Source organism: Fringilla coelebs (genome assembly GCF_963513975.1).
Source record: "Fringilla coelebs genome assembly, chromosome: 23".
NCBI classification, from domain to species: Eukaryota; Metazoa; Chordata; class Aves; order Passeriformes; family Fringillidae; genus Fringilla; species Fringilla coelebs.
In genome coordinates, this window is record NC_140049.1 from 4881122 (window position 1) to 4904786 (window position 23665).

General features: G+C 58.9%; 1 protein-coding gene across 2 annotated transcripts; it reads right to left on the bottom strand.

Moving 5' to 3' along the window:
• Window positions 1–1415: 1415 nt before the first annotated feature.
• Window positions 1416–22738, bottom strand: KCNC4 (potassium voltage-gated channel subfamily C member 4; the record flags this gene model as incomplete). Of its 2 annotated transcripts, none has more annotated exons than XM_084220618.1 (4): window positions 22073–22738; window positions 16743–17679; window positions 15090–15275; window positions 1416–1477 (listed from the first exon to the last, which is right to left on the bottom strand). In XM_084220618.1, the coding sequence occupies exons 1-4, from the start codon at window positions 22721–22723 to the stop codon at window positions 1416–1418; spliced, it is 1836 nt and encodes a 611-aa protein (XP_084076744.1). In that variant the 5' UTR covers window positions 22724–22738. The 2 variants fall into 2 exon arrangements, with proteins under 2 accessions (XP_084076744.1, XP_084076743.1); XM_084220617.1 differs by lacking the exon at window positions 1416–1477 and adding an exon at window positions 8333–8457.
• Between the last annotated feature and the right edge of the window lie 927 nt (window positions 22739–23665).

Consider the following 23665-nt stretch of genomic DNA (forward strand, 5'->3'; position numbering starts at 1 on the left):
CCTGTGCCACCCTGGAGTGGCACCCAGAGTGGGGCCTGTGCCACCCTGGAATGGCACCCAGAGTGGGGCCTGTGTCACCCTGGAATGGCACCCAGAGTGGAGCCTGTGCCACCCTGGAATGGCACCCAGAGTGGGGCCTGTGTCACCCTGGAATGGCACCCAGAGTGGAGCCTGTGTCACCCTGGAGTGGCACCCAGAGTGGAGCCTGTGTCACCCAGGAGTGGCACCCAGAGTGGAGCCTGTGTCACCCTAGAGAAGCACCCAGACAGGAGCCTGTGCCACCCTGGAATGGCACCCAGAGTGGAGCCTGTGTCACCCAGAGTGGAGCCTTTGTCACCCTGGAGTGGCACCCAGAGTGGAGCCTTTGTCATCCTGGAGTGGCACCCAGAGTGGAGCCTTTGTCACCCTGGAGTGGCACCCAGAGTGGAGCTTTTGTCACCCTGGAATGGCACCCAGAGTGGAGCCTGTGTCACCCTGGAATGGCACCCAGAGTGGAGCCTGTGCCACCCTGGAATGCCACCCAGACAGGAGCCTGTGTCACCCAGGAGTGGCACCCAGAGTGGAGCCTGGGTCACCCTAGAGAGGCACCCAGAGTGGAGCCTGTGTCACCCAGAGAGGAGCCTGTGCCACCCTGGAGTGCCACCCAGAGAGGAGCCTTTGTCACCCTGGAGTGGCACCCAGAGAGGAGCCTGTGGCACCCAGAGTGGAGCCTTTGTCACCCTGGAGTGGCACCCAGAGTGGAGCCTGTGTCACCCAGAGAGGAGCCTGTGCCACCCTGGAGTGGCACCCAGAGAGGAGCCTGTGCCACCCTGGAGTGCCTGCGGAGGTTCCCAGTGGCCGTGTGCCGATGGAGGGGTCAGGGCACGGGCAGAGATGTCCTGGTGAGCAGCTGGATCTCCAGAGGCGGAGGGTGAGGTGCAGCCAGAAGCGTGGGCGAGGGCAGGGGGCAGCCCAGGGGTGCAGGGGCAGCGTGGCCGTGGCAGGGCTGGCACCAGGAGGGGCAGTGGGGCTGTCCCCAACCTCCCTGCCAGCCCCGCTGCTCTGCGGCGCCTCTGGGGGGACCCAGCTGCCAACCCCCCCCGGGATGGAGCTGGAGCTTTGGGGAGAGAAAGCTCCTTGGGAAGAGCAGCCCTGGATGTCCCAGCCTCGGGGAGAGCAGCCCTGGGCTTTGGGGAGGACATCCCTCAGCCCTGGGGAGAGCATCTCCCTCGGTAAGAGCATCCCCTGGCCCCGGGGAGAGCAGCCCTGGAGGAATGCATGTCCCATCCCTGGGGGAATGCATCCTGTAGCCTCAGGAAGAGCATCCCCTGGCCCCAGGGAGAGCCTCCTTGCACCTTGGGGAAGGCATCCCTCGGGGAGGGCATCCCCTGGGGAAGGCATCCCTGGCCAGGGCACTGCCTGCATCCAGCTGGGGCTCAGGAGAAGGTGACCACCTCACCCTGGGGGTAACTGGAAGAGAGGGTGTCCTGGCAGGAATCTGCAAGGAAAGACATAAACATTAAACACAGCGTTAGAGATTTGCTTCCATGAGCTGAGTGGGGAGAAATAGGGGAAGGGAGAGGGACTCTGAGCTTCCAGGGGACCCCGACGTAGTAGGATGAAGAAAACAGAGTAACCACAAAGTAAAGTGGCCTTTTTCAGAGGGATAAAATGCTGCTGTTGCATCTGTAAGTCAGGGAAAAATGGTTTTAAAAAGCCTCAGGATGGTGGCAGAGATGGAGACTTGGGAAATGGTTCTCCTCGAGAAAGCATGCATGGAATCAGGGTGATTTTGAGGGTATAAATGAAAAGCAGGGGGGAAAACATCACCCTCACCACATCCCTCTCAACCCTCTCCTCCCAGAAAGCTGCTCTTGCCCAAAACTTCCCAAGCCAACCCCAAACCAGATGTCCCAAAGCCAAGCCTGGTGCATTCATCTCTCAGTGTTTTTTCTTCTCCCTCTCTCCCTCTCATTTGTTACCATTGAATTAATTATCATTGATTGGAGCTCTGAGTCACCCCCCGCCTCTCCCCATGTGCCAGGGCCCAGTTTCCAGGCAAGGGGCTGTCAGGCAGGGAGACAGTGCCTGATCCACCTGATAAACCATGGAATTTTGCTTTAAACCTCACCCCCAGCTCCTGCTCATGAGTTTGACCCAGCTGCTTCCCCAACAGAGCTCCAAAAACTCCTCATTTCCCACAAAAGAAAGGTCTCCTTCTCTATGGAGCATCACTGCACAGCCTGGGTGAGCTTTTCAAACCCCACATCCCATAAAACCCCCGGGGATTAAAGGAGCTCTCCTCCCTGAGCTGGCAGGAGAGCTCCCCACCTCCAAAGACAGAACAGCCTGGGGACCCAACAACGTCCCCCTGCTGCAATTTGGGGACCAGCAGTGCCCACACAAGCAGCAGCTGCTGGAAAACACCCCAGCTCCTGGTTCAGTCACTCCTGCAAGCAGCTAAAAGCTCTTGGCAGGGTTTGTGTCCTGCTAGAAACATTCCCCATCAGGTCGATTGATTTACCAGGGGCACGACTTGGCTTTTAACTCCCATCTCCTCCTCCCTGTTCAAAGCCATTTTGTGTGTGAGCTCGAGACCTGCTGCCCACAGCCTCCAGGGACCTGCCTTGGAAAGCAGCTTCCCAGCCTAGGAAAAAAAATTAGCACGACTAAAAATAAATAACAACAGCCCAGATTTTTATTTTTTTGTCCCCCAGACAAAGGCACCATGAGCAAACAGCCCTCCTGTCCTGGCTTATGGGTACCAGCTCCGTTCCACTCTCACCCTCACGCCCCTCAGGGATGTGCCACCCTATTTTTGGGTGCAGATCTGCCACCACCCTCCACAGAGCGCTGCCCAGGCACAGCCTGGCACAACTCAGCTCCAAACACCCCAGCTCTGCTCTGCTGCTCCCAGGGCCATCCCCCCAAATTTCCCCTCTTGGGGAGTTCACCCAGTCCTGCCCTCCCGCTTTGAGCATCTCCTCAAACAGCCTGAAGTGCTGCTGTGTGGGCTGCCAGCTGTGCCAGCTGTGCCAGCTGTGCCAGCACAATGTTTGGGTGGGTCCCACGCTGACTCTGCTCTGCTCTGGCACAGCAGCCCTGAGGAGGATTTGGGAGTGTTGGGGGATGAGCAGCTCAGCATTCCCCAGCCATGTGCAGGACCCAGAGCCCCCCAGGTGATCCCCCAGCCCGGGCAGGAGGGCAGGGAGGGTCTGCCCCGCTCAGGTGAGACCCCACCTGCAGAGCTGCCCCAGCCCTGGCTCAGCCTCAGGAGGATGTGGAGCTCCTCTGCTCTGGAGCCAGGCTGGCAGAGCTGGGGGTGCTCACCTGGATAGGAGAAGGCTCTGGGGTGAGCTCAGAGCCTAAAGGGGTCCAGGAGAGCTGGAGAGGGACTGGGACAAGGGCCTGGTAGGACAGGATAGGAGGGAATGGCTCCCACTGCCAGAGGGCAGGGATAGGCGGGAGAGTGGGAATTAGGAGTTGTTCCCTGGCAGGGTGGGCAGGCCCTGGCACAGAGCACAGCTGGGGCTGCCCCTGGATCCCTGGCAGTGCCCAGGGCCAGGCTGGACAGGGCTGGGAGCAGCCTGGCACAGTGCAAGGTGTCCCTGCCATGGCAGGAGCTGGAACAGGATGGAATTTAACCTCCCTTCCTACCCAACAATCCCCTGACTCTGCGATTCCTTTTTCACATCCACCAGGACACATCCCCTGCCCCTGCCTGTCCCTCACAGGAGGAAGTGTGACCCTCTTCCCAGGGGCTCCCAGACCCTTCCTGAGCCCCCATTTCCCTTTCCTGTGGGTAAAACCTCGGGCTCGGTTGCCCGGGCGGAGGTAAGGAAGTAACAGACTGGGAGCTGGGAGGCTCCTATTTATAAGCTCCTCTGCATCCTATTTTGCATCTGCCTCTGCTCTCCCTGTTCCTCCTCAGCACGGGCAAGCCATGGGGTTGCTATTTATTTTCTGTTTTTTCTTTATTGTCATCAAATAAGCAGCGAGGATTTTTCCTGGCAGAGCTGGGGAAGCCAGGAACAGGCTCCTTCTGGGTAGAGCAATTACTCTCTTGACATCTTCACCTCCTGCCCGGCTGCCTGACAGGCCTTTCTATTTCCTCAGCTCTCTCAGGCATCTCCCAAGAAACAGAGCAGTTGTTGCAACAATAAAAATTAATACTTTGCAAGCAAGCTGGGATCGTGGTGCAGCCTCCACGCAGCGCTGGACTGCGAGGCTTCCAGGAGGAAAAGAGAAGGAAGGAGCTGAGGCTGGAGCAGGGAACTGCTCCCAAATCCCCCTGAGCCAAAGGCTGCTCTGCTTTGGCTCCTTGCACAGGGCTGGGTGGTCACAGGGCTCGGTGACAGATCTTGTCCCAAAGTGCTGATCCATGTCCCAAAGTGGGCAGAGGAATGGGAGGACCCCACAGGGCAGCCCGGTGTCACCCACCCGCTCTGGGGTGTTCCAGGCCAGGCTGGACAGAGCTCGGAGCAGCCTGGGCTGGAGGAGCTGACCCTGCCCAGGGCCCTCCCAGCCCAACCATTCCATGGCTCCATCATCTCTGGGCCCGTTCCCACTGCTGAGCATCACACCGTGCTGGGGACAGGGACACGGGGCACTGTGGGGAGCTCCACACCCCACTGTCCCTGGCAGGGTGGGCAGGCCCTGGCACAGGGTGCCCAGAGCAGCTGGGGCTGCCCCTGGATCCCTGGCAGTGCCCAGGGCCAGGCTGGAACACCCTGGGACAGTGAAGGTGTCCCTGCCACGGCAGGGGCTGGACTGGGATGGAATTTAAGGTCCCTTCCCACCCAAACAATTCCCTGACTCTGTGATTACTTTTTCACAGCCACCAGAACATATTCCCTGCTCCACAGGTGAGGGACACATTCCTATAACACACCCCATGCTCATCCTTGGATTCCTGCTCAATCCCATTGCCCTGCCAGGAATGAAACCCAGCACACCCACCCCAACCCATCCCATCCTATCCCATCCCATGGATCCCATCCCATCCCATCCCATCCCACCCATCCCACCCCATTCCATGGATCCCATCCCATCCCATCCCACCCCATTCCATGGATCCCATCCCACCCCCAGGTCTCCTTTCCATGCTGCCATGCCCCCACAGTCACTGCACACCCCTTGATGTTATTTTTTTTAAGCCATTTTAGGGTTTGGGCAGGGGCAGTTGGACTCCTGTGGATTTATGCAGTTTCTTGGGAATAAATCCAACAACTTGGCTTTGTCCTGGTGCCCTCAGCCTGGGCTGGAACGTGAGCTCCCAGCAGATCCCTAAACACAGATAAGTCCTGCGAGGATATTCAGGGGAAGTATCGTATATTCCTGCTCTATTCTTATCCTCTGCTCCAGGCTGCCAATTTTGGCCACTGTTTGAGATAAAAACCTGGGCTCCAGAGATATTTAGAGGTCTGCCCTGATCCACTACAGCTCCTCTTCTAATCTTACCCAGGGATTAACCTGTGCTAACTCGCCCCCAAAACCAACCCAGACCCCACCTAAAAATAACAACAAGCTGTTTTCTCCCTCTGCATCCCCCAAATCCTGCTCGGGAGAGGGCGGGGAGGAAGAGGGACAAGATGCGATGGGTTTTTCAGCAGTTTGGTGCCTCCCACTGAAATCCCTCCATCTCCCTTTTGGGGCTGGGCTGTTTTAGAGGAGCTTTTTGCACATTAGTCATCCCTTCTCCCGGGTTGCATAACGCCCCAGCTAAAAATTGCATCCTGCCAGATCCGTGGCAGCTCCTGCCCAACCCTCCTTGCTCTGGTGGGGATGAGATTTTGGGGGGTCCACCAAGGGTCTTCCACCCCAAGCAACCACTCTGGCATTGGGATGAGCTGCTCTGGGAGCTGAGGGGGCAGAGGCAAGGATGGGATCTGCTGGGATCTGTGGCTGCTCTGGGTTTGTTCCTCTACCTTCAAGAGACTCCAACCCCAAGGTCTGAGCACCTTGATCTGATCCTTCTGCAGAGATGGGGTTTCAAACCTGGCTCATCCCCAAAGTCAGCTCACGACCTTGGATAAATCATTTGTGATCCAAAGACCACTGAAGCCATGGAGGGTGGCCTTGCCTCTGCCAGGGACTGGGATATTCCAGCTCCTCCTGCTTCCAGAGGGAAGGATGAGCCAGAGAAGCACCTGCACGGTGCTGCTGTTCCCAGCCCTTTGGAATTTTGGGGGAGCTGCCCTGTTACCCCTCCATCTGCTGTGGGGATACACAGCTGTGAAACCCAGGGAATGCAGCTGCACCCAACACACACCCCCAGGTGCTGCTGGTGAGGGATGGATCAGCACCAGAGCCCAGGATGGCACATCCTGAGCACAGGATGGATGCAGCTCATCCCAATGCCTCCCCAAATCCACAACAATTCTGCCTCCAGCAGCAGCTCCTGACATCCATCCCCAAGGCACCAAATTCTTTCACCTCTTTTCTGCTTCCCTTTGGCTCCTGCACAGCTGGGACAGGGGAGGGAGGGAAGGGAGGGAAGGCAGGAAGGCAGGCAGGAAGGCAGGCAGGAAGGCAGGCAGGAAGGCAGGAAGGAAGGCAGGAAGGAAGGCAGGAAGGAAGGAAGGAAGGAAGGAAGGAAGGAAGGAAGGAAGGAAGGAAGGAAGGAAGGAAGGAAGGAAGGAAGGAAGGAAGGAAGGAAGGAAGGAAGGAAGGAAGGAAGGAAGGAAGGAAGGAAGGAAGGAAGGAAGGAAGGAAGGAAGGAAGGAAGGAAGGAAGGAAGGAAGGAAGGAAGGAAGGAAGGAAGGAAGGAAGGAAGGAAGGAAGGAAGGAAGGAAGGAAGGAAGGAAGGAAGGAAGGAAGGAAGGAAGGAAGGAAGGAAGGAAGGAAGGAAGGAAGGAAGGAAGGAAGGAAGGATAAACTCAGAGGGGCCTGGTTTGGATATGTGCTGGCTGCTCCTCCTGGCAGCTCCTTCTCCACACCAAGGGAAACTGAGGCACGGGAAACCTGGGGTAGAGCAGGAGGGTCCTGGCTGTGGGATCTCCCAAAATCCACCCCAGCTTCTTTCAGGTGCAGGGACCATGGAATCACAGAATCCTTAAAGCTGGAAAAGAGCTCCAATATCATCAAGTCCAACCTCACCATTCCCTGAGCACCAGATCCAGTTTGACCGCGATGGAGTGAAAAGGTCTGACCCCAGAAGAGCTCTTGGGGCTCTTTGCTTTTCAAACACATCCAAATCTAAGCTCTCCTCCCCAGAAAAGTCCCTGGGCTCCAGCCCTGACTTGCTCAGAGTGAGGGAAGAGGCCAAGAGAGCACCGAGGGGGACTCGAGAGCGGGGCTGGACACCCCAAACCAGCCCCTTGCAGCCACCCAAGGCCCAAACCCCTCCAGGGAGGCTGAGCTGGACAGAGCTGAAATGAGCCAGGGGCTGAAGGGTCTGTTCTAGTTCAGGAAGATACCTGAGACCATACAAAATCATCCCAAAAACCGACACAGGTGAGCAAACACCAGCAGTGCCACAGGGAGTTTGACTCTCCTGCCTCACCCTGCCAGGGATGGGGAGAGCCTGGCTCAAACCCAGCTCCCATCCCCGTGGGAATGTTCTGGAATCACCACCTCACATCCATCCCAAGCAAGGATTCATCCCCCATCTATTCAGGGGTCATTTTGCCTCAAATCTCTCCCTGCCCCACTATGCCACACCGACAGCAGCTTCGCCAGGGACCTTTATTCCTCTTGCCACCACTTCCCAGCTCTTCATGGCAGTATCCATCCCTAATATCCCAGCCTCTGTGTGCTCCCTGAACCCTCTCCCAGGCCCTCCAGCCTCCAGGGCATCTCAGGGCTGGTTTCCAAGGCCCATCCTGAGGTTGGAAGGAGAAGCAGACACAATGTGGAAAAGAACAAGTAGGATTTAGGCAGAAAGAGGCACAAAACAAGAGGGGAACCACTGCTGGGCAGGGAATAGAGGTTTATTCATCTGTTGCCTCCAGAAACTTGAGGCTGCTTTTAAAAAGACCAAACAAAATAAAACCTAAAAATATATGAATTCAGCCATTCCCAGCACAATGAGATATAATTTCATGAGTCAACTTGTCCTCCTTGCGTTTCCACCACCCTTTAGCCCGACACAAGCGGCCCATGGGAGGGAGGGCTCGACACCAGAGGGAATTGCAGGGTTTATTTAGGATGGATAAGGCTTCAAGGAGGGGAAAAGCATCCCAACACCTCCTCCAGGGACCGTCCATCCTCATGGACACCAGACAAGCTCAGCGGAGACGTGACAGGGGGAGCTGGAGGGGGTCAGGCCAGCTCCTGGGGGATGGAGATGTCCCAGCTGGGGCTGCTCGGTGTGGTGGGGACCAGAGGGACCCCCGGGGCACGGCGAGGTCCTTTAGAGGATGGAGGGGACGGGGGAGCAGGGGTGCTGCAGGGAGCAGGGGGAGCTGCAGCGGGAGGCCAGCGGAGCCCGGCGCGCCGCTCCGTCTATGCTGCTCAGGCTCCGCGACTTTCCACAGCCTCGGGGAAGAAAACAGACAGGTTAGAGCCCAGCAGCCTCCTGCCCAAAGCTGGGGAGGCTGGCAGCACCGGGCTGAGCCCCACACCCCGAGTAACCCCCTCGAAAAAATTCAGGGAGGGATTTTTGGGGACGAGCAGAGCTCCCCGCTCCCTCCGCGGAGCAGCGCCGGCCAAACCCGGGGCTCAGAGTCATCACCGAGAGACCAAATCGCTCTGGGAGGGTGCTGGGTTCTGTTTCCCAAATTGCTCTGAATGAGGAATGAGCCTGGGGATTTTGTGGGCTGAAGCAGACGGGGAAAAGCAGCAGAACTCAAACAAATATGGGAATTGGAAGGAGTGATTCCCCCGGCTCTGGTTTCTACACCCCTGTAGCAGCAGGCTGCTGCTGACACCTTTCTGTGTGCAAAGGAGCAGGTAGACATGCTCTTCCTTTTCCATAAGAAATTGCATTAAAGAGCAAATATTTCTGTGTCTTTAAGCATGGGGACCCTTCACACTCCCCCAAAGAGCCAGGAATTTCTCCAGCTTTTATTGAACAAGCAACAGCCAGAGGAAATGCTCTCACAGGTCAAAAGCCACTTTTCTTGCTGGAAAGACACAAAGTCTTTGCACTGAAAATTGGATTTTTAGATCCACAAAGCGCCTCTGCTAAGGATGAGTCTGTTCCCTGGATCTGCTGCCAAAACATGGAAAATTAATGATGCTCCCAGCTGCGATGAGCCCAATGTCCCTGTGCCTGGGCCTTCCCTGAGAGCACCTGGCTGAGCAAACCCAGCCAAGCCTGAGCCCTCCCAGGGCAGCAGCGAGATCCAGGGAAAGCAAAGACCAGGGAAGCAGCCTTTGTGTGGGGGGAGCAGAGGGAGGCAGCTCCTGACAGCAGAAAAACAAGGTGATGGATGGCTCCTCCAGCAGTGCCAGCCTTGGAATCCCTCCCTGTGTCCCAGCCCAGGAGTTCGTGGCACATCTTTGGGCTCTGCTTGGCTGCTGCTGGTTTGGTGGGATCAGGGACCAAGACTCACAGCAGAGCAGTCCCAGCCCACCCTCACACACCCCCAGGGGGGTGCTGAGACAGGAGCATCACCTGGAAAGGCTCCAGAGCACCACCTCTGCAAATCTGGGGCTTGTCCTCTTTTTATGGCTTTCCCAGCCCCGGCAGGGATTCTCCAACCCCTGCCCACCTCTCAGTCCCCCGAGGACACCCAGCTCCCCCAGCTGGGAGGCAGAGGCAGGTCCAGGGGACAGAGGGACCTGCCTAAACCTGTTGCTGCCTCCAGCAAAGCTTTCCCTCCCTGCAGTGGAAGCGGGAGCAGCAGCAGGCCTGAGCAGAAGAGCAATTTCCTTATTTACTTCTTGGCACGGATCCACCCCGCCAGCGAGGAGGGAAGCGAGCACAGCCCTGAGCTGGGGGGAGCTGGGAGTTTCCCACCCACAGCAGCTGATGCAGAGACCACCCTGCTCCCCACAGCACTCCCCAAACCTCGTTTTTCCTTCCCCCTGCTCTTTTCCCCGGGTGTGCTGAGGCTCTTGGGGGAGCTCACGCCTTTCCTGCTGCCCTGAGCTGTGCGTGGGGAGCTGTGCTGAGCTCCAAGCGGTCCCTGAAAGCCTGGGGCAAGCCCAGCACTCAAACAGCCCCAGCTGGAGGTGTTATGGGGTTGGGGTTTGCTGCTGATGGGGTTTATGGGGTTTATGGGATGGGCTTTGCCTCTGGCTCCGACCTCTGAACAGAAAAGGTGCAAACAGGCACAGAAACGGGGTCAAAATCCCACTGCTCCCTCTCTGCATCACATTTTGGGACAGAACTTCACAGAGATGTTTGATTTGCCCAGGGACCCTCTGCAGTGGAGCTCCAGGGCAAACCTGCCCCAAGCCCAACACTTCATTCTCCCCATCAATTTATCCCAAGCCACACCTGCAGGAGCACCTGGGAAGCAGCTCAAGGCTCAGATCCTCAAGGCTGTCGTGGTCTCCCACCACAGCCAGGGCCACATAAAGCCACAACTGCACAAGGGGGTTGTGCTCTGCTAATTGCCACAGCTGACAAACAGAGCTGGTCCCACTAACTTGCCCTGAGGCTACCCAGGGATGGCTTTAGAACTTTGGGAAGGGCTTGCTGCCAATAACAAGAGCACTGGGTGACCCTGGGGGCTCCTCCCGGGCCGTGGCACTGCTCCCTGCAGGCTCTGAGTGCTCACACAGCGCAGGCTGGAGCTGTGGCACAGGGGATGGGGCAGAGCAGGGAGGCTGCAAAACCCAGGAACGCACTGCTGCTGGGGACAGAGGGCTGGCACTCAGCTCCTGTGGGGACAGAGGGCTGGGGACAGAGGGCTGGCACTCAGCTCCTGTGGGGACAGAGGGCTGGCACTCAGCTCCTGTGGGGGCACAGAGGGTTGGCACTCAGCTCCTGCTGGGCACAGAGGGCTGGCACTCAGCTCCTGTGGGGACACAGAGGGCTGGCACTCAGCTCCTGTGGGGACACAGAGGGCTGGAACTCAGCTCCTGCTGGGCACAGAGGGCTGGCACTCAGCTCCTGTGGGGACACAGGGCTGGCACTCAGCTCCTGCTGGGGACAGAGGGCTGGGGACACAAGGCTGGCACTCAGCTCCTGCTGGGGACAGAGGGCTGGGGACACAGGGCTGGCACTCAGCTCCTGCAGGGGGACACAGGGCTGGCACTCAGCTCCTGTGGGGGGACAGAGGGTTGGCACTCAGCTCCTGTTGGGGCACAGAGGGCTGGCACTCAGCTCCTGTTGGGGAACACAGGGCTGGCACTCAGCTCCTGTGGGATTGGGGACACAGGGCTGGCACTCAGCTCCTGTGGGGTCACGTCCCTGTGCAGATGTGGGCTGGAGCTCGGTGCCCCCCAGCCAGTCAATTCCAGGGGATGTTCCCATGAGCATTCCCAGCTTGGTCCCATCCTGCACGCTCAGGCCAGGTGGGAGTCACAGCCCTGCAGTGACACCAGCAGTGGAAGTCAGCTGCACCATGCTCTACAGAGCCAAAAATTGCTGCTGTGCCGTGTTGATGTGCTGATAAAGGAGGGGGAGCTCTTTGAGACACACAGATGTGGCACTTGGGGACATGGGGTAGTGGCCAGGTGCTGGGGGAAGGTTGGACTCAGGGAGCTCTTTTTCCAGCCCAAGTGATTCCATGGTTCCACCCTAAGCTGGACTCACCCTGCCTCCATGTCCCTCCCTCCGAGCAGGGGACAGGGCTCCTGTGCCAAGGTGTCTGCAGCCAGCAGGACATGTTTTTGGGAAGTGCTGAGCAGGACCCCAGTGCTGGGGGGGAAAAAGGCTCTGAAGCCATCCCTGAGTCTGTTCCCTGGATCTGCTGCCAAAACATGGAAAATGAATGATGCTCCCAGCTGGGGTGAGCCCAACGTCCCTGTGCCTGGGCCTTCCCTGAGAGCAGAGATCCAGGGAGCAGAGCAGGCTGCAGGCAGCCACAGGAGCAAGAAACACATTCCACACAGGAAGCCACAGCAATCCAGCTCAATCTGCTCCAGGCTCAGGTCCAAGGGCAGGAGCAGCTCCTCCCTCTGAGCTGCCCCAACAAGGCCAACCCTGGAGCCGGGGTTAAACCACGATGGATGCTGAGATCTGAAGCTCATTCCCAAAGCAGCTCCCTCTCCTGATTTCCACAGCTTGCACAGACACCAGTACCTGTCCCAGGATCTGACAGATGGCCATCAGAGAGTCGGGCTCAGAACCAAGCTCATCTCAATTTGCAGAGCTGCCAACATCCCAGTACCAGAACAAACAGCCTCAGCAGGAGATAAATCAGGACCGAGGCAAGAGGCGCCTCTGCGGCTCCCAAGGGGTTTTGGCTGGAGGCTGCTTCACCCCCTGGCCACCTCTGGTCACCTCTGGTCATCTCTGGTCACCTCTGGTCACCCAGAGCATTTCACAAGGCCAGCCCTGACCTCCCAGGACAGCCTCCCACCCGTGTGTCCCACACCTGAGCAGAACATGGGCGCTGAGGTTCCCCTTCCCCTCAAGCATCTCTGGAGCCCCTCTGGACAGCAGATCCAGCTTTCTCCAGGTGCAGCATCATGCCAGCACCATGGGGATGAGTGACCTGCACACAGCTCCTGTTTGGAAGTGTAAAAGGCACTCTGAAATTTGCAGGGAAGACACCAGAACCCCCCAAGAACCATCACCACAGCGCCCTTTCAAAGAACTGCTGTGCCACTGCACGAGGACAGAAATCTCCCCCTCTCCTGAGATGGGATTTGGGAGTGAGTGAAAGCAGCTCTGGATCCTCAACTCTTAGAGCTGCTCCACTTCTCCTGGCTTCAGTGGGACCAGATTCAAATGCTTCAGCTGAAGCCTGGCTTCAGCATTTTCTGAGGAGGAAAATCAGCTCTGCCTTTCATCCATCTCTGTTCAGCATTCCCCTTGCCAGTCTGGAGTGGGACTAAACCTCTCTCCCCTCTCCACATTAACAGGACCAACTTCACAGGAAAAGGCACTTCCAGGGAAAAAAAAATCAGGCATTTCAAGCAGATATTTGATGGTACCTCAAGGGTGAGCAGAGCTGTTCCCCTTTGTCCCCTTTCTCTGGCTGAGCAGCAATGCCAAAGGGAATCCTTGATTTCCCAGGAGGAAACAACCAACTTGCTTCTACTACTGATGAATGTGATTGCACCCAAACACCTCCCTGCATCCCATCCAGCCTGTGCCAGCAAAAGTCACAAACCCTTGAGGCTCTCCAAAGCCCCAACAGGTCCTGGGGAGCAGCTCAGAGGTGCAGCACATCCTCCCTGCTCCTGCCTGGTCCCAGTTCCTGTGAGCCATGGGCAGCCAGGGAGGCAGAAGTAGGTCAGCCCTGCAGCTGCAGCATCCCACACCAGCCTGGACACACAAAACACTGCACAACTGGGGAACCGAGCCATGCCCTGAGCAATCCAGGGTGCAGCTGGATTTTGGGGCTGGATTTACCCTCTCTTGGGAAACTGAGCTGTGCCCTGAGTGTTCCCTCAGCATCCCAAGGTGCAGCTGGATTTTAGGGCTGGATTTACCCTCTCTGAGGGATGGGCAAAGGAGCAGAGAACTCTGCGACCAGGCTGAGGAAGGTTTTGTTTTGTCATGGGAAGAAGAGTTTTGTGTTTTCCTGACTCATCTCCCCCTCAGTTTCCCATGGAAAACCTCAACACTTAGCACAGCTCCTGTTCCAAGCCCAGAGGAGCCTTCCTGGCAGCCCAGAGCTGCTGGCAAGGCAGCACTGACACATCTCAGCTCCCCACGCTCAAACCCACCGAAAGGCACCGCAGGGGAGAGCAGGGAAAGGCTCTGGAGGGTTTCTTTTCCCTACTGAAAACCTTTTGGTCACCTTCAGTCACAACCTCAGGAGAGATGTCCCACTCACACCATCCAGAGATGAGAGGTGGAAACCCAGGGAGAAGAGCTGCAGGGGCAGAGGCTGGAGCACTGTACCCCAAAAGGGAGGGCAGTGCAGCCAGCACGGGGTCACAGACCCCAAACAGGGGCCACAGACCCCAAATGGGGTCAGAAATCCCAAAGGGGAGTCACAGACCCCAAATGGGAATTACAGACCCCAAAGGGGAGTCACAGACCCCAAAGGGGAGTCACAGACCCCAAACAGGGGTCACAGACCCCAAAGGGGAGTCACAGGCTACAAACAGGGGGGTCACAGACCCCAAAGGGGAGTCACAGGCTACAAAAGGGGTCACAGACCCCAAACAGGGGTCACAGACCCCAAAGGGGAGTCACAGGCTACAAAAGGGGTCACAGACCCCAAACAGGGGTCACAGACGCCAAAGGGGAGTCACAGAGCCCAAACAGGAGTCACAGGCCCCAAAAGGGGTCGCAGACCCCAAAGGGGAGTCACAGACCCCAAATGGGAATCACAGGCCCCAAAAGGGGTCACAGACCCCAAATGGGGTCACAAACCCCAAATGGGAATTACAGACCCCAGATGGGAGTCACAGGCCCCAAATGGGAGTCACAGACCCCAAATTGGAATCTCAGACCCCAAACAGGGGTCACAGACCCAGAAAGGAAGTCACAGGCCCCAAAAGGGGTCACAGACCCCAAACAGGGGTCACAGACCCCAAAGGGGAGTCACAGACCCCAAACAGGGGTCACAGACCCCAAATGGGAGTCACAGATTCCAAAGGAGAGTCACAGACCCCAAATAGGAGTCACAGACCCCAAATGGGAGTCCCAGATCCCAAAGGGGAGTCACAGACCTCAAATGGGGTCACAGACCCCAAAGGGGAGTCACAGACCCCAAATGGGAATCACAGACCCCAAAGAGGGGTCACAGACCCTGAATAGGAATCACAGACCCCGAATGGGAATCACAGACCCCAAACAGGACTCACAGACCCCAAACAGGGGTCACAGACCCCAAAAGGGAGTCACAGACCCCAGACTGGGATGACTGTGGAGGAGAACACTGGGGAGGAGAACACAAGCAGTGGAGCCAGCATGGAGAGATGTTTGGGAGGGCGGTGAGGCGGATGGAGCGGCAGGAGGACGTGCCTTTGGGGAGCAGAGCGCAGCAGGCAGGCGCGTGGAGATGATCCGCTCTCGGGTCAGCCCGACAAAGCCGCGCCCCAGCTCCTCCTGTCCCTCCCCAGCCAGGTCCTGCTCGCACCTCCGGCCGTACCTTTGGGGATGCCTCCGTCTGCCGCACAGGAGAAGTCCCCCGTGGCCAGCAGGAAGCACGTGGAGGGTTTCTTGTTCTTGTCCCGGCTGCTGGAGCGCCGCATCGGCCGCTGCTCCTCGTCGGCGGGGGACAGCGGCTGCTCCTCGTCCGACAGCACCGCGTTGGCCTCCCCGTTCTGCTTGGAGTCTGCAGGGAGGTGCCAGAGAGCGTCAGCAGCTGGCAAAGCCACGGCACAAAGAGCTCAGGGCGGGCTGGGCAGAGGTGCAAGGGGCAGAATAGGGGCTGCAGGTGGCCCAGAGCAGCACCAGCCAGCTCAGGGGCAGATCCCAGCCTCATTTAGAGCAGCCAGGGGAGCAGGACAGACACAGAGGGGCTGGGCAGAGGTGCAAGGGGCAGAATAGGGGCTGCAGGTGGCCCAGAGCAGCACCAGCCAGCTCAGGTGCAGATCCCAGCCTCATTTAGAGCAGCCAGGGGAGCAGGACAGACACAGATAGGATCCCAAGCAGCTCCAGTCCTGCTGAGGGTTATAAAACCTGCATGAAGCCAAAGCTGGGGATGAAACACCCCAGGTTTTTGAGATCCACCCACCTAATTGGAGGGAATTAGCTCTCCAAAATTCACACTGCTGAGGAACGGGCTGCTCGGGGGGTGGGAGGTGCTAATTTATGTCCCCTGGCTCCCTGGTTCGCTGGCTGAGAGGATGCTCTGCCACATGAGGGCCTGGCCTGGGCTCCTGGCTCTGACTGCTCCCTGCTGCCAGGGCCCCTGGGGCAGATGGCATTCACAGGCATGTGGAAAAAGGAGATTTATAAAGGGAAGGAGCTGTTTGGGGCACCCAGAGCTCCCTATTTCCTCAGCAGGGGAAGCCTCATCACTGTTAAACACCTCAACCCCAGCGTGGTGCCTCCTCTTCCAGAACCCCAGAGGTGCCACTGGCAGCAAACCAAGACCAAAGGGGCAGAGCAGCCCCCAGAGCCAGCACTGACAGTGGGGCAGGGCTCACACAGACCCCCAAAGGTAGCCAAGGGATGGTCCCCACAGCAGCCCACAGCTGGGGCTGTGCCTTCTCCTGAACCTAAGGAAAGGATCACCAAAGCCCCAAACCAGCTCAGCACATGAGACAAAGAAAGGAGAAATGTTCAGGGACTGGTTTTGCTGAGGATTTGGAGCAGCAGCACAGGGATTCTGTCTACAAGCAGATGAATGAGGAGGGGGATCAAGCCCCAGGGAATGTCCCTGGATTTATTAATTTTGGTGAAGGTTACCCTGATTTATGGTGGGAGGAAGCAAAGGAAAAATCTGTGCCAAGGGCATGACCAGGCTAACATGAGAGCAGGGCGAGTGGCCTTACCTCTGTCACTGTAAAGGAGGGGTGGGTTAGGCAGGGACACCTTGAAAGCCACCGTGGTGACTTGACCTGTGCCATCAGGAGGGAAGGATGTGGCTTTTGGGATCGCAGGTGGCCTTCCCCCCCACCTGGATGGGGGATCCCACCCTGCTCCACCAGCGTGGCCCCAACACCCTCACACCTGAGGCGCCCACCCAGAGCTGGGGGCCACACCTGCACCATCCTCAGGGACACAGGGACCAAACAAACTGCCCTGAGGGCTCCTGGAGGCCTCCCCTCCCTCAGCCCCACCTTTGGGCTCTCACCTGACCGCTTCCGCTCGGTCGCCCCCTCCTCGGCTGCCAGCGGGCAGGTGTCGCTCTGGGTGCTGTTCCGGGGCGAGTTCTCCTCGGATTTGCCGTAGGTGGGCGAGTCCAGCGGGGCAGGACGGGGTATATGCTTCTTCTTCTTCTTTGGCAGCTTCTGCTTGGCCATGGCCAAGGAATAGTACATCCCAAAGTTATTGACGATGACGGGCACGGGCATGGCGATGGTCAGCACCCCGGCCAGGGCGCACAGCGCGCCCACCACCATCCCTGACCAGGTCTTGGGGTACATGTCACCGTAGCCCAGGGTGGTCATGGTGACCACGGCCCACCAGAAGCCGATGGGGATGTTCTTAAAGTGAGTGTGGTCGCTCCCGGTGGGGTCCGACGTCTTGGCTCCGATCCGCTCGGCGTAGTAGATCATGGTGGCGAAAATCAAGACCCCCAAGGCGAGGAAGATGATGAGCAGCAGGAACTCGTTGGTGCTGGCCCGCAGAGTGTGGCCCAGCACCCGCAGACCCACAAAGTGCCGCGTCAGCTTGAAGATCCGCAGGATGCGGACGAAGCGCACCACCCGCAGGAAGCCCAGCACGTCCCGGGCGGCCTTGGAGGACAGGCCGCTGAGACCCACCTCCAGGTAGAAGGGCAAGATGGCCACGAAGTCAATGATGTTGAGCAGGTTTTTAATGAAGAGAAGCTTATCTGGGCAGCAGATGATGCGGACCAGGAACTCGAGGGTGAACCAGAGCACGCAGACCCCTTCGATGTAGGTGAGGATGGGCTCCGTCTCCACCTTGTGGGTCAGCAGCACCGTGGTGGTGTTGCCCACCACCAGGGTCTCCGTCACGTTGACGTCGATGTTGAAGGCCTCGTGTGTCTCCAGGCAGAAGGTTGTGATGGAGACCAGGATGAAGAACAGCGAGGCGAAAGCGACCACCTGTGAAAGGCAAAGTTACGGGGGCCGTGAGGTGATGTGGGGCAACCTGGTCTGTTTGGAGAGGTCAAAACACTCCAGATGCTGCCACCCACTGCCCCAAAACCAAGGGTGGAGAGTGAGGAGGGATCCCTGGACCTGTGCCACAGGTTTGACAGCAAACCTCAGTGCCTGGGGCCATCAGCCCTTCAGCACCTCTCTCCAAGCGCTCTGCTGTGTGCAGGAGAAGGGGTGCTGGGATCCAGCTGTGCCTGGAGATGTGCCAGGAATGGCAGTGGTGGGGATGAGGGGGAACTGGGACAGTCTGGGACTGCAGCAATCTTCCAATGGGAGCAGACATGAAAAGGGAATTTTGACAGGACAAATTCAAAGGGCTTTCCCCCACATTCACCACAAACCCCTCCAGATGCCAGGTTCACACTGCTCACAGCCACGAGCTTTGGGGTCTGGATGTGTCAGAGACATCATTCCCCCCTCCCTGAGGGTCAGTGGTGGCTGATGTGCCCACAGAAGGTCCAGGACTGCAAGGGCAGGATGAGGGGAGGAGCAGGCAGAGCTCAGCCTCCTGCTGACACCTGGACCTGGTGGCACCCAGATGTTCCCATTTCTCCACTCTGCCCAAGCAGGGAGATGTCCCCTCCATGCCACGTCCTCCTCCCTCCTCCTCACCCCAGATGTGGGTGAGGACGGGCCAGCAGCACGCACTGGAAGTCACAGGCTGTGTCACAAAGTTCCCCCTTGCGCTCCCATCAATCCTGCTCAGCCCCCTTCCTCCCTCCCAGCGAGCCCATCACCTGGAGCATGTTTCCACAAGCCACCTCCCAAAAAAATAAAAGCTTCAGAGTAGACAAACTCTCCTTCTACCTCCCTGCAGCACAAAGGCACGGTGGTTTCAGCTTCCCTGGAGCAGGTCCTGCTGCAGCTGCACCTGCACCGAGCAGGACGTGACCTTTTGCTGTCAGAGCCACCCAAGCGGCCGCTCCTGGCGGAGCAGCACCGTGAGTCTGCTCCAGGCGACAGCCCACATCCTCGGCCGGAGTGAATCAGCAGCAGAGACAGCCTGAGTCACGCTGGGCTGGAGGAACACCCGACCCCCGGGAGCGGCGGTGCCCGGCCGGCAGCCCCGAGCCGGCCAGCAGCGTCCTTGGGGCTGTCCCCAAGGGCAGACCCGCCTGGCTCTGCCACGGAGAGCACCAGCCCGGCAGGAGTTTGGTGTGAAGTTTAAATCTGGTGTGAGATGATGGAGGGAACTCTGGAAGATGCTTGTCCTGCCCCATGAGAGACACCTGCTCGGGGGTGGAGCGGGATGCTCCTCACGCCTCAGTCAGACCCCTCTGGACCACGCGTGGGGATTTGGCTCTGAAGCCTGACCTGTCGTGTGCAATTTGGGAAACAAATCCAACAGAACTGGGATCTTAAAGCAAGGCCAGCTTAAGCAGGCAAGTGTCTCTACACAGTGGTGGCACAGCCAAAATAATCTGCTTTTCAGCTGAGGGCTGAGTCACGTTCCTGAGCTTCCCTGTATGGGCAATCTTGGGAAAACCTGAAGAGTAAAAATTTAGACTTAAAGCAAAGTAGAAAGAAAAAAAATCACCCAGGAAGAGAGGGAGACCATGCAAACACTTGAGTAATGAAGCAGCCCTGCTGCTGGGTGTGAGGTGAGACCTGATTTAGCCCAAAGAGCAAAATCAGCCTTTAAAAATAGAAGTTGGGTTCACAGCCGGTGCCAACCATCGTGTCCCCCCCAGAGTGCTGCTCCAGTTCTGTGTCTGACCCAAGATGTCTCACCTCAGCCTCAGTCTCCACTCCAAACTCAAATTCTTTTCCAAAACTGTCTTTAAAATAAAATAAACTCTATGTATAAACCCAGTACTACCAATACACACCAAACACATCCTCCAGAACCTGCTGATGTTCTACACAATATTGACCTGCACTCAACAGCTTGCCATGGGTGTCACCAAAAAATCCATGACCCTGCAGAGGGTCACCAGCCTGAGAACCCCCATGAAAGTGAGGTCAGGACTCTCCAAGTTGGGCTGCAAAGGGAAAATCCAACGAGGAGAGTTTGGACATGGAGGTGAAATCCCAGCCAGGGCAGTTTCCCGTGGGGAGGAGAAGTGTAAAGCTCCAGCTGGGACAGCAGATGCACCAGGGACCAAACATTCCCAGAGTGAGGAGCCAGGGACCCCGTGGCCATCGATGGTGCACAGAGAAGAGACTGAAACACGGGAGAGATTTCCAAGCACACGCTCACACTGCTGCCAGCTCAGGAGGAGAAGTGCTGGAGGGAGGGAGAGATGGAAATAACGAGGAGCCAACTGAGTCAGGGCCCGAGGGGCTGCTCCATGGAGAGGAGGAGCAATGACAGACCGCAGAAATTCAGCTCTGGAGACTCTTAGTCAGGGCTGCCACACAGAGAGGGAGAGAGTTTACATGGACAGCCTGGGACTGCTGCTTCCCAAGGTCTGGCAGCCTGCTGTTCAGCCGCTCCAGCACATTCCCTGCAGCCAGCAGCACCCCTGGGGCTCTGGCAAGAAAGGGGGAGACCCCAAAATGGGGCAGCAAAGACATCCCAACCATTGCAAACCTCACCCACCACCAAAGCCAGGGCAGCACCAGGAATGTTGTACCCACGAGGTGCTCACGAATCCTGCAGCATCCTGGTGCTGGATGGTGACTCCAGCCAGGAACTGGCTGCACTCAGGAATTTGGGTTGGTTGCCTTGCTCTGTGCCTCAGTTTCCCCTCTTGCCAGAGCAGTTCTCCTAAGCCATGGTAAAGCTACACTGGTATTTTTTCCTGTTGCCTCTGGAAGTTGATTGTTCCCATGGCACTGCTGAGCTGAACATTTATGTAGAGCAGTGAGAAGGAGATCCCAGTGCAAACTGGTCCCACTCCAGCCCCAGCTGGGCCTCAATCACCACCATCTCTGCTCCCTCCAGTACATTCCTCCTGCTAAAGCCTTTCCAGGATCAGCTCAGCACACAGGAAAAGCAGAACCAAATGACACCAGGGGGAAAAAAAAGGAGCTGAATTATTGTGCCTGGGTTTATTTTTAATTTTGTTTAATTTTTTATTTGGAGCTTTACACCACTCAGATCATCTCTCCAAGGTGAAGAGCCCTCAGAGATGGGCAGAGGAGGGGGTACCCTTTTAGAATGGGCTCAGCTCTTGCTGCCCGAGCATTCTCTGCATGTGTGTGTTGCTCTAACATTTGCTGCAAAAACACCTCCTTGCCAAACTGACCCCTGCCCCGCGTGCTGCTCGTGGGTGTGAGATGCCTGCAGAATTTCTTACCATTGATGGAGTTTTTTTACACCTCTAAATGCATCCAGAATTCATCTCCATCCCAACTGCCTGCCTGGGTGTGTGTGGCAGATTTATAGGCTGGGCGTGCCAGGGGCTGGGTGGGTATTGGGGGGTCGGGGCAGAGCTTTGGGGATGATCTACGAGGAGCTGGGAGAGGAGACACCTGAGCAGAGCAGCGCCTGAGCGCCGGGCTGGGAGCCTGCAGACACGCTGGGGATTGGGGGACACGTCCTGGGCACGTTGGTGCCCATGGGGAGGGACAGCCTGCGTGCCCAGGGAGTGAGGGGGGTCTGGGTTTTGGGGGACACGTCCTGGGCACGTTGGTGGCCGTGGGGAGGGACAGCCCGCATGCCCAGGGAGGGAGGGGGGTCTGGGGGTCTCTGCTGTGTGGATGAGCTCACGTGTGCACACACACGGCGCCAGGGCCATGTGTGGTGAGGGGGCTGCGGGACCCTGCTGGGGTGGAGAGGTGTCAGCAGGGCCTGATGGGCTCTGTGAGCTGCAGGAATGGTCCCAGTGGGGACAGTGGGCAGGGGGTGCAGGGGTACGGGGTGTTCTTTGGGGCTGTGGGCCCTACACGTGAGGAGGATGAGCTGCTTGGGGACAGCCACGAGGATCCTGTCAGTGCAGGGCCTGACCCCCAGCCTGACCTCCACTCCACACCTGGGCTGTTAAATGTGGGTTTTGGCATTGTGTAGCCCAGCAGGAGGAACCCAAACATCCTATCCTAGAGCATCCTGAAACTCTGCCAGGAGTCAGCCCTGCCAAGGACAATCCTTCATCTCCCTGTGCCCAGAAGGTGCCCAGGGAGCCCTCGAGGGTGCAAAGGGGGCAGGGATTGTGCTTGGCCCCAGTTTCAGCCCAGATGTGATGCATTGGGAGGCGGTTGGGAGACAATGGGAGAGGTGTCCTGTAGGATGGGACGTGGCTCACGTGCCCCACAGTAGGAGGGGGACAGTTATGGCAGGGCCTCGTGTAACCCACCAGCAAAGTCAGCCTTGCCCTCGGGGATGGGGAGGCGACCACACAGCCCCAGCACGGCCCCATCCACCCCACCTCCCCTCCGGCCCGTTTCAGGAGCTTACCCGTGCTGCCTTGGACGAGTAGGGATCCTCAAAGAGCGCCCACATCTTGGGCTGCCAGTTCCGGCAGCAGCCACCCCCTCCGGCCGCCCCTGCCGCCCCTGGGGGCCTGTCATCCATGCCCAGGCGCTGCAGGGCCATCTCCCTACCCCCTTCCTCTTCAGCCTCCTCTCCTGCAGCCCCTCCGCCAGGCTCGGGACTCTCGAAGATGTCCAGGGCCTCCTCGGCGTCGCGGTGCTGGCGGTAGGTCATCCAGCAGCAGGGCTCCACGTCGGTCTCGTCGATGCCCCAGTAGGTGAGCTCCTCCTCGAAGAGGGGCCCGCAGATGTCCGCGGGGCAGTGCAGCTTCCCGGTGCGGTAGTAGTTGAGCACGTAGGAGAAGATGCCGGGGTGCCGGTCGAAGAAGAACTCGTTGCTTTTGCCGTCAAAGTCAAAGTTGCTCTGGGCGTCGGGGTCGGCCAGCCAGGCCAGGCGGGTGCCCGGCAGAGTCCGCAGGGTGCTCTTGTAGGTCTCATGCCGGGTGCCACCCACATTGATGGTGATCTTGTCTGACTCTTCCCCTTTGCCCATCTCTTCCTTCAGGCATGTTTTGGAGGGTGGTTTGTTCCCCGACTTGCGTCCGCGGTAGGAGGAGACACACACCGAGCTGATCATAGATTTCGGTGGATGGGAGATGCCCACAACGTGCACCCTTCCTCCGGGCGAGGAGCTGGGGCTCGGCCAAGGCGGGAGGGGAGGACAGAGACGGGACTGGGGAGGGGAAAAGGGGGGGCTCAGCCTTGCCTCTGGCCTCGGGGGGAGCAAGCCGGAGCCGCGCCGGACACCGCCGGCCGCCGGGGGACAGCAGGGGAGGCTGCAACCTCCACCCCCTCCAAAGCCACCCCCCCCCAAATAAAACCGCCCTAAACCGGGAGCCAGCCCAGCCCCGCCGGGCAGCAACAAGTGCGGGATGGAGGGGCCGGCAGCGGGCGGGGGGGTGCGGCAGCCGGGGGGGATGCGGGCCCGGCCGGGAGGATGATGGGGAAGGGCCGGGGGGATGCCGAGCCCGGCCGGGCGGTGTGTCCCCCCCTCCCGGTACCTGCAGCGCCAGGCGCGGGGGGGCCCCACCGCCCGCCCCTCCCGCTCCGGCGGCTCTGCGCTCCCTCCGCCCCCCCGGGCCGCGCTCGGGGAGGAGGCGGCGGCCGGGGGGCTCTTCCCCGGTTGCCGGCGGAGAGAAGGGGGGATGGATGCGCCGTCTCCGCCTCCCCTCCCGCTCTCCCTCCCCGGGGGTCCGCGTTCACGCGTGGCCGGGCCGGGGGGGGCCTGTTGCGCCCCGGCGGTGCCTCCCCGCGGGGCTCAGCGCGGCGGGAGCGGCTGCGGGGCTCGGCGGGGCTTTTACAGGGCTGGGAGCGAGCGGTGGGGGTCACGGGAACCGGCGCCGCCCCGCCGGGGGGCCGGGGACCCCCCGCCCCAGCGCCCAGCCCCGCAGCGCGCCCGGTGCCCCCCCCGCCGCTGCCCTCCCTCCCATCCCCACATCCATCCCTCCCCTCCATCCTCCCATCCCTCCATCCATCCCTTCATCCCCTCCACCCCCAGCCCAACCCTCCGCCTACCCCC